The 10,848-nt window shown below is 46.9% G+C and overlaps 1 protein-coding gene across 2 annotated transcripts in view; it reads right to left on the bottom strand.

The window, feature by feature from the left end:
* Positions 1-10,848, bottom strand: part of CAPZB (capping protein (actin filament) muscle Z-line, beta) — a 146,419-nt gene that overhangs the window by 104,903 nt on the left and 30,668 nt on the right. Inside the window, exon 1 of one of the 2 annotated variants that reach the window (XM_011934023.1) lies at positions 6,861-7,350. The exons of the other annotated variant lie outside the window; for it this stretch is intronic. Coding sequence (XP_011789413.1) covers positions 6,861-7,076 — 216 coding nt within the window. The 5' untranslated portion in view covers positions 7,077-7,350. Of the gene's footprint in view, positions 1-6,860; positions 7,351-10,848 lie in introns of those variants that run through there. 2 annotated transcript variants of the gene reach the window in all.

The following is a 10,848-nucleotide window of genomic DNA, read 5'->3' as shown; positions in this document are numbered from 1 at the left end:
AAAAAAAAAAAAAAAAAAAAAGCGCAGGAGAGCTATTCACAGGGCCCTTAAAAGTCATCACAGTGATAGCTCCAAATGCTGAAAGATGAAGGGCTCTGTCATCTTTAAACCCTGTTTGTGATTTCCAGTTTCAATGAGGCTACATTATTACTATATTCCTAAAAAAGGCTCACAAATTTTTTAACTGACAATTTCCAAAAAACAAAAGTCAGTGCTTAGTCCCGTTGTTTACATCGGGTACAGTGTTAGAATTCAGCTCTCAGACTGGAAAGACCCCGACTGCTCATGACAATTACACCAGAGGATCTGATTCAAATGGATTCAAGCTGGGGAATGGGGGGTGTGGAGCAAGCGGGAGCAGCTGAAACAACGCTGGCCACAGAGGATAACTGCTGAAGTTGGGTGACATAACTGGGGGCTCATTATATCACCTGCTTGAAATTCTCTGTAACAAAAAGCTTTTTAAATTTAAATTAGGCAACACTAACTTAAAAGTTCCCTTACCGTAAGGCCTGGTTGCCACCTACTCCAGGCTCTTGCAAGCTTTAAGGCCAGTATGAGTCGAATGTTTACTGGACATTAGGCAATTTTCTTACACTCGCACTCGGTCCAGGAAAGCCCTCCTGGGGCAGGGGGCCAAAGGAAACCCTAAATGTAGCTTTGTAGCAGCCCAGCTGCTCTGAAGGACTGAAAAACACAGGGTCCTCAAAAATCACCAAAAAACCCTTTGGTTTGGACAGCTTTTCCTTCCCTGGCTTCCTGTAAAGATGCCGCAGGCTCTCCAGAATTTCCAACTCTGGTTTGTTTTTAGGAAAGTTCCGTTGCTCCTGCCTTCAGCTTGGCTGCCTACTCCACGTTATACAAACACAGCTCCTCTGTGCGGTGCAAACGACCTCTATGCCAGTGGCGCTCAAGGATGCTACTTACATCCATCCTATCAGCGTCCAGAGGAGTGAATACGTAGATGTCTACCATTGACTTCATACCCTTCCCCCAACAAAATACCTTAAAATAAATCATAATTACATCCTGCTCTACAATGACCTTACTTTTATAACAGGATTTTAAAAATCTGTTCCTGGCCAGGAGTGGTAGCTCATGCCTATCATCACAGCACTTTGGGAGGCCAAGCTGGGAGGATCACTTGAGCCCAGGAGTTCGAGACCAGCCTGGGCAACATACTGAGACCCCCATCTCTACAAAAAATACAAAAAAATTAGCCAGGCATGGTAGCCCATGCCTGTAGTCCCAGCTACTCGGGAGGCTGGGGCAGAAGGATCACCTGAGCCTGGGAGGTCAAAGCTTTAGTGAGCAATCATCACACCACTGTACTCTAGCCTGGGCAACAGAGCAAGACCCTATCTCAAATAAAAATAAAAGATAAAAATCCATTCCTTATTTTAAAATAAGACACTGTATAATATTAATACAATCACGGCAGCACCACCGGACTTACAGCCTGGCTTTAGCGATACCTCAGGCTGTTGATGTCAGTTTCTGGTCCACAGTTGCCTTGGAAATCTCCCTGAGCCAAAATTAAAACAACAGCTTTCTCTCAGGGTATGCTTAAGTTATTGTTTTCTCTTTCTTTTTTTTTAAAGAAAAAAAAGACAACAGCTTTGATGTGACACTGAGTGTCTCTGGTGTGCCAGACACCATGTCAGGTACTTTATAAACAAGGAAAGCAAGGCAGAGAGGTCAGGTCACCTGGGCAAGGCTGCCTGGCAGATGCTCTGTGTGGCCGCAGAGTGAGGCACGTCCCAGACTCAGCCTTCCTCACCAAGAGGGACTCAAAGCCTCTGGGGTACTCTGTGATGAAAGCTATGGACTCTCTCTCCAGGGAGTGCACACACACAAAAGTCTGAATGAAATACCTGGTGGGTTCATAGGGCCCCTCTGTTCCCCAAACGTCCCCTCCGGTTAAAAAAACACTATTCAGATTTTCACCAATGAAGAGCTTCAGCAGGAGTGTCTCCCATAGAAAGAGGCAGGTGTGTCTCTGGCCTCAATCCCTCTCTCTCCTGAAGTGTGCATGGCCCCAGGGCTTGCCCCTCCATCTGTCTGCAACACCCCAATCCTGAGGTCTCAGACACCCAGCTGCCACCTCCCTACCCTGTGACAACTTGGGCTTGCATCTGCTCAAAACTCCCTCGGGTCCAACCCTCTTAAAACAACGAAAACATTTTCTCACTCATATAAACAAACAAACCTTTACTGAAAACTAATGATGAACATGAAGGGATTATTTACAGAAAACACAACGTGCCTAGCCCCTTCTAGATTACAAACATAACTGCTCTCTGGCTCTAAGGACCCTGCCATCTTCCCAGGCCCTGGCCTGGCTGTTCTGCCGCTCCCCACCTCATGCCTCAAACTGACACAAAGAAGCCAATCCTCCAGCCAAAGTAAGCAATTCCAATATGTAGGTGAAATTCAGAGAGGTGATCTAGAAAGCAATTTTGTAAGATAGCTAAATTGGGGGAAAAAAAATGTTTTTAATTTTATTTTAATTTTTGAGATGGAATCTCACTCTGCCCAGGCTGGAGTGAAGTGGCGTGATCCTGGCTCACTGCAACCTTTCCACCTCCCAGGTTCAAGCGATGCTCTTGCCTCAGCCTCCCGAGCAGCTGGGACTACAGGTGCACACCACCACACCCGGCTAATTTTTGTATTTTTAGTAGAGATGGGGTCTTACCACATTGGCCAGGCTGGTATCAAACTCCCAATCTCCAGTGATCTGCTCACCTCGGCCTCCCAAAGTGCTGGGTCTGTAGGCATTAGCCACCATGCCTGGCCTTCTAAAATTTTTTTTAACCCACAAGATCTGCAAAGGTCTTAGAGAAAGCTTTGACACAAAGATATGCATTTCAGCATAACTTATGACAGCAAAAAGTGAAAACAGCCTTCATGTCCAACATGAGGAACTTACGGTACAACTGTAAGATGAAGAACTGTACGATCATTAACAGGAAGTTTGCAAACGTGTTTTAAGTAAGTGGGAATAAGACTTATGTGACCCAATAGGAAAAAGCAGGACGCAAATTTGAAAGCTATATTTTAAAAATGTGCTCAAGAGAAAACTCGAACAAAAACCCGCAAAAAAAAGCAAAAGTGGTTTTATCCATGAGGGGGAATTTTGAGTGACTTTTTTTTTTTAATTCTCTTTATACATTTTTGCATTTTCCAAGAGTAAAACATGCACTTCCCCCCTTTGCCCTTTCCTTCTGATTATAAATGTAACATAGGCTCTCAGTAGGAAAGTCAATGCATTATAGAAAGTGAAACGTCACCCTGTGATCTCACCACCTTGAGACTCCCCAAAGGTAACTGCCAATAACAACTTGGTTCCTATTCTTCCAGATGTTTTCCAACAGGGATTACTTTTAGAATCAAATAAGTTCGTTAAAAAATAATCCATGTGACTCCACACATATGAAATGGCCAGACAGAAAGTGAATGGTGACCTGGGGCAGGAGTGGGCATGAAGAATAACTGCAAATGGATGCAGGCAGGGGGTGTTTTGAGGGTGATGGAAATGTTCCAAAATTGGATTGTGGTTATGGATGCACAACTCTGTAAATTTCCTAAAAATGTACAAAACGGCACTGTACACTTAAAGCTGCAGAATTTTATATGTAAATCAGACTTCAATAAAGCAGCTAAAAAAAGAACAAAACAATCACTAGAGGTAGGGAGTGCTGGGCTGTGCAGGAGGGCAGTCCACGGCTTTATATGCTCTACCCTCAAGAGCACATGGTAAGACCCTGTAGCAGGAACAGAGGAAGCTGGAGGCCTCCCGGCATCACCTGGACAAACAGCCCTCGGCAGAGAGGCTCAACAGATAATCTGAGGGCATCAGGGTCAGCGAGGTCAGTTCCAGTCTACCCGGGAGGCAGGAAGAGCGTGGCCCTGAAAGTGCATTCCTGAGGCTCAGGCTGCACTGCCAGGCTCACTTCAAAGCCAGGTGGCCAAAGGAAGACGGCACTGGTCAGAGTGTCCAAATCAAGTTCAGGATGCACTGCATGCAGGAAAACTGAGAACATTTTTCTCTCTTTCAACAGAAACTTGAAAGCCACCCCTGACAACATGTTAGTCCCTGGAAGTACTCAATTATGGTGAAAAGACATTGGCAAAAGTTAAAGTGAGTAATATGACAATGAGCCATGTAAGAAGTAAAGGCAAGTGGAAGATTACGAACTACATAAAAGGCACAATGATGTGAGGATGGAAAGGCAATCTGGAAGCCTGAAAAGGTACAAATGGGTGCAACTCTCTTAGAAAGTAATGAATGGGCAGGTACATGTCAAAATCATTTAAAATATTCATACCCTCTTAGGAATCTACCCTAATGAAATCACTCAAGCTGATGAACAAAGATGCCCACTGCTCTATGGCAAAAAAACTGGAAATAATCTCCCCTAACAACAGGGAAGGGATCTCATCTTCTGTGTAACCCTTACAACTGCACAGTGGGAAAATGTTTTATGTTTAATTAGCAAAACTGAATATAAAAATGTACTATCAAGTGAGTAAAAAAATGCCCAAATCCGGGAAATGATATATAAAAATTCCTTGGGTGGAAAGATTGAGTGATTTTTTCCCCTCCTTTTATATGTATTTTGTGAACTCCAAGTTTTTTTTGTTTGTTTGTTTTGTTTTTTTTGAGGCAGAGTCTTGCTCTGTCGCCCGGGCTGGAGTGCAGTGGCCGGATCTCAGCTCACTGCAAGCTCCGCCTCCCGGGTTCCCGCCATTCTCCTGCCTCAGCCTCCCGAGTAGCTGGGACTACAGGCGCCCGCCACCTTGCCCGGCTAGTTTTCTGTATTTTTAGTAGAGACGGGGTTTCACCGTGTTAGCCAGGATGGTCTCGATCTCCTGACCTCGTGATCGGCCTCCCAAAGTGCTGGGATTACAGGCTTGAGCTACCGCGCCCAGCCCCAAGTTTTTTTATCACATGATTTCAGTCTCTGGAAATCCATGATCCATCATACCAACTGAATTTTGTCAATTTTACCCTCTATGGTTTGTACTGTGCAAAAACCACTCTTCGCTTTACTTTCCAGACAAAAAATACTATTACTGAGTATATTTTCTCAAATTACCACTCCACTGCCCAGAAAATAACACCTGCCACACTCAAGATTATCATGGCCCCCAGGAGGTGTGCCCATCCCAGCCCTCACTGGGTGCAACCTCTCTCTTTCTTCTATCATCCTTCTGCAGAGAAGGATTTTGTAGTTGTTGTTGCTTTGTTTTAAAGTGGGAAAGAAAAATACTGACGAATTTTAAACTTGACCTAGACAGAGACATTGGGCAGCACCAGACCTAATCCTTTTTCTGTTTTTTGAGATGGAGTCGCACTCTGTTCAAGCGATTCTCCTGTCTCAGCCTCCTGAGCAGATGGGATGACAGGTGCACTCCACCACATCCAGTTAATTTTTTCTGTATTTTTAGTAGAGATGGGGTTCACCATGTTGGCCAGGCTGGTCTCAAACTCCTGACCTCGGGTGATCTGCCCACCTCGGCCTCCCAAAGTGCTGGGATATAGGCGAGAGCCACTGCACCCAGCCCAGACCTAATATTTGAGGGAACTCAGCATCATCATAGAAAGCTGAAACCACAAGATCTTTTTTTGTGCCTTCCTGAAAGTGTTTTGTGGATGCAGCAATCCAGCGAAATGGTGAGTTGCACAGACACACCTGGGGGATGCCAGCCTAAGATCAGGGCCAGGGCAGCACAGCAGCACCCTGGGAGCTGGTGGAGGAGGGCACGGTTCACTGGCCCCATCCAACCTAGCCCCAGCAGCTCGCAGGCCACACTGCTCCTCTCTGCCTCGGTGGCCTCGCCAGAATGCTGGGCCTCTCCGATGCACTGGTGCCATCTAAGAGATCTGCAACTAACGGTAGTGAAAGCATAGTTCATTTTAGGTTTAAGAATTAGAACAGGCTCAGTGTTGCTCTCTAATGACACCCTCACTCCCCTGCACTCTAATAAGCTTCCGTCAGCGTGGAGAAGAGGGCGGAGGGAGGGCTTACTCGAGGGAACTGTGAAACACACCCCGCCAGGGAGTGGGTGGAGCTCAGGATACCCCTCAGGCCTGGCATGGCTAGACTTTTCTTTTGGAGGAAAATTTAGTAGTAGCCAGCCAACCTATCAGCCAACTGCGCATCAAGGGGCCCCAGTCTATAGGGTGGGAAGCCAAAATATCTCCAAGAAGGGTGGTGCACCGCTGCGCACATCCCACATGCCCACTTCTCTCCAGGCACTGCCCACCCATGAGGGGCTTTCCATTTTCCAAGCGGCAGAGCTCCACTCCTGGCTGTCAACCACTGTGAATAGGATATCTCCTTTCCTCCTCCCTTTCCCACTTCCGGGTGAGCATTTGATTAATATTTTTCTACTTTCGTTGCCCCAAGTTGAGGAGTGTTTAGAGATGGAAAATAATACATTACTTCCCTCTCTGACAACCACCTTAATCCACAAAGCCCAGAGGTAAAAACTCACAAGCTGTCTCCTCTCTGAACCACGGAAACAAACCTGGTTACAGTGGGGGCAATGTGGACCAGAGAAAGATGCAGTGTTTCAGCATCAACTCCCCATGATAAATGCTGCAGGGCTTTTTTCCTATTCAACTGCAGATGATTCACATTAGAAGTTGCCTGGTGACCAGACCAACTTTCCTCCCTACTTTGGCAAAAAGTTGTCACCTCGCCAAAACATTTCCTGGGGGTAGACTGTGCCTTGTGGATTCCATCAGCTTTGCTATTTACTTCTCCCTTCACCCTGGCAGTTAACATTTCAACCCTGATGGCCATGGCCACCTGTTGCTCCTCCTCCCCCCTCAGATCTAAAGTACGTGTCACCTTTCTAGGTTCTGGGTCACATCTTCTGGGCTGGCCACGGCCTGGGTGAGAGAACCCTGTATCCTGGAACTGCCTGGGCATTGGAGGAGGTGATGGGTTAATAACAATCGTTTTGCAGGCAGGGGAGGCGAGGGGGCAAGAGGAAGTGGAAAGATGATGTGACTGGGGACGCTGCCCCAGGCTGCCCGCCCCTGATTTCTCCCATCTGGTTTCCATCTGACCCAAGCAGCTGGCCAGGTGGTTTTCATTTGCAGATGAAACCCCAGCAGTTCCATTGCCACAAAAATTCCTGACCGTGGAGTCTCTGTAAGGCTGATAATGCACAAAGGGCACTGGGGTGTCTCTGAGCAGGCCTGAAAGGTCACGCTTCCCAAAGCCGGAACCAGGACAACAGGAATAAAGTGGGGTCTCGAGGCTTGAAAATTCTGATCACAGCCAGAAAAGGAAATGCACTGGCCTGGCAAGATGCAAGTCACAGTCAGGCATAGAGCTGAGGAAGGGGGAAGATTTTGCCAGTGAATCAGACCTTGTCTATATGCCATCCACTAGCATCCTTAAGGTGAGGAAAGAACCAGCATGTCTCAGGGTGAACCGCAGTATGTCTGCTCAGTGGAACAGTATGAAACAGCTAAATCCAGATTCATAAACAAAATGTAGGCTGGGTTGGCTGGGTGCAGTGGCCCGCACCTGTAATCTCGGCACTTTGGGAAGCTGAGGCGGGCAGATCACTTGAGGTCAGGAGTTCGAGACCAGGCTGGCTGACATGGCGAAACTCTGACTTTACTAAAAATACAAAAATTAGCTGGGCATGGTGGTGTGTGCCTATAGTCCCAGCTACTTGGGAGGCTGAAGCATGAGAAACCTTGAACCCAAGAGGCAGAGGTTGCAGTGAGCCAATATCACACCACGGCACTCTAGCCTGGGTGACAGAGCAAGAGTCTGTCTCAAAAAAAAAAAAAAAAAAGAGAGAGAAAAGAGAAAGGAAGAGAGAGAGAAAGAAAAAGAGACAGAAAGAGAGAAAGAAGGAAGGAAGGAAGGAAGGAAGGAAGGAAGGAAGGAAGGAAGAGAAAAGAAAAGAAAAGAAAAGAAAAGAGAAAGAGAAAGAAAATGTAGGCTGTGCACAGTAGCTCACACCTGTAATCCCAGCACTTTGCGGGGCTGAGTCAGGAGAATCGCTTGAGCCCAGGAGTTTGAGATCAGTCTGGGCAACATAGGGAGACTCTGTCTATACAGATAATTAAAAAATTAGCCAGGCATGATGGTGTGCACCTGTAGTCTCAGTTACTCAGAGGAGGCGGAGGTGGGAGGAGTGCTTGAGCCCAGTAGGTGGGGGCTGCAGTGAGCAGGAATTGCACCATTGCACTCCAGCCTGGGCAACAGAGCAAGACCCTGCCTCAAAAAAAAAAAAAATGTAATAATACATGGAAATGGTGATAATGCAGGTTGAGTATTAGTTTTCCTTATCCGAAATGCTTGGGACCTGAAGTGTTTTGGATTTTGAATTTTTTCCAATTTTGAAATACTTGCATTATACTTACTGGCTGAGCATCCCAAATCAGAAAAGCCAAAATCCATGTCCCAAGGAACATTTCCCTTGAGCCCCATGTCGGTGCTCACAAAGTTCTGGGTTTTAAATGTTCACATTAGGGATACTCAGCCTCTAAGAGCGTGCCAGGCACCGTTTCAGGCATGCAGAATGTATCAACTCAATCTTCATAACATGCCTGTGAGATAGCTTGTTATTAATCCTATTTCATAGATGAGGGGACTGAGGTAGGGAGAGGTTAAGGAGCTTACCAAAGATCACACAGGTAATAATAAGTGGCAGAGCTGGAAGCCTGGTTCCAGAGACCAGGTGAAGCCCCAAAAAGAGAAGCTGGGCACAAGGCCCCAGGGAAGCAAAAACCTGAAAAACTACCTTTTTACACTTGCACAGGCTCAGCTGATGTTAGGCTTATTTTGCAAAATTGTATACTTCTGAAGAAGGAGAAAGCAGCAAGAGGGAAAAAGTATCTAAAATACAGACACACACACCACGTTTGTTTTGGAAAAGACCAGTCAGGAGTCCACAAAAGGTTATGAAAAACCCCAGTGACATCACCACCAATGTTTGTCTTTGGAATAATGGAAAGAGATGTGTATTATTTGTAAGAATGATCTTTGCTATTACATGACTCATTCCGGCACGCAAGGACTGCTCTCATCTAGTGCCAAGGAAAGAGTGCTGAATTATGGAACTGCAAACGTTATCACTGACTGATACTCACAACACTGCAGGGCAAACTGATACGCCCCAAATCAGCCATGTGAAGGGATTGTTATTACGCCTCTCATTAGGACCAGCTGTTGCTATTTTGCATTAAGACCTTTACCATATCCTAATCCAAGAACTCATCAACCCCAGCAGTCGAGTTGCTCGGAAATGCCCAGGGTCCACACAAGTTCCCAAAGGGAACCCACCATGGGTCTGGGGACTGGAGTCATGGGACAAAAAGGGGAGTGGTAGAGACAGAGAACAAAAACAGGGAAGGGAAAACAACAGATAAGAGAAAAGGCAATCACCCACACAGATGGCATGCAAGAGGCCTTTCAGAGTGGAAATGAACAATCCTGTAATTGGCAACATATGATGTGCTCTTTATTCCTGTTCCCCACTGGCATGTGGTGGAAGGATGGAGAGGAAAGGACGGTAATGGGTAAAGTAATATGAATACCGCCCCTACAGGCATGTGTCATCTAGGAGCCTACTGAGTGTCCCACCTTAGTGATCTGACCCTCAGACAAAACTGTGAGGGAGATGCCACCATCCCCACATTGCAGATGGGAGACAGAGGCTCTGGGGAGTGGTCCCCAGAAACATGCGACTACTCAGAGACAAGGCTAGGACCGGGGGATGATCACTTTCCACACAGACAGTGTGGAAATATCAGTCAATAATGTGTCCTCTAATCTATTTATTATGGTCTCCTCCTCTCTGATGACTTTAAATGCCTCACCCTCAACATATCTGAAACCAAACTGGGTTTGCCCCACCAAAACCTAGCAGTTATCATGCAGGTAATAGCTAACATTTATTGAGCATTTATTATGTGCCAGTAATAACGCTATGAAGCAATTTTATTGTTTATTATTGTAATTATTATTTTATTATTTCTCTCTACCCAAGTACCAACCCTCCCCCACTTTGTCCAAGAGACCACAGTGATTGCCCCACACCTGCCCCAACCCATCCTCTCTGCACATCTGGGTCAGGGCAAGCTTTCTAAGACATACCTGGCCAGTCCTCACTGCCTGCCCCTGCAGTCCTCTTACCTGATCATCCCTCCACCCCTCCCCACCCGATGTCCCAGCCTGCTTCTGCCCCTCACCCAGCTCCTTCCTCCCAGGCTTCTGCATGTGCTATTCCTTGTGCCTGGACTGCCACCTCCTTAGCTCAAGCCTGCTCCCCGCGCCACGGCTCTAGGGCAGCATCCCCCTCCAGATGCCATGACTCCATAGTTGTTGATGACTGCCCCCACTGGGACATAGGCTCCAGGGGAGCAAAGGAAGAGGCTGTTCTTGGTCGCCTCTGTACTGCCCAAGTCTGGCACAGTGTTCGGCTCGTAGCCAGTGAATAAACACTCCCGGAACTATTCTATGACTCTCAAATTAGCCTGAGCACCAAAGAGAGGAGCAAGGTCTGAGTTGTGGGCTGAGCTATCCGGGTGCCAAGGCAGGCCTTCCACTGCCACGTACACACCCTGGAAGCAGAGTCAGCTTGCCCAAATCCTGTGGGGCCTGATGGTGACCACTCAAGCTCGGACAAACACCAAGTGTGATCTCATTGGAATCCATGTCAGCGCCCAAGTCCTCAATTCCAGCAGAAACTCCCCATCTGTTCCTCTGCTCTCCTCTCCACCACACTGCCCTCCTGTCACTGGATCCTCACCTCTCCCCTCCAAGCCCCCCATTCGGCAGTCAGAATAATTTCTTTTTTTTTTTTTTTTTT

Source organism: Colobus angolensis, unplaced genomic scaffold, assembly GCF_000951035.1.
Source record: "Colobus angolensis palliatus isolate OR3802 unplaced genomic scaffold, Cang.pa_1.0 Scaffold130, whole genome shotgun sequence".
Lineage (NCBI taxonomy): Eukaryota > Metazoa > Chordata > Mammalia > Primates > Cercopithecidae > Colobus > Colobus angolensis.
The sequence above is the reverse complement of the archived record's forward strand: the minus strand, read 5'-3'. Positions and strand labels throughout refer to the sequence as shown.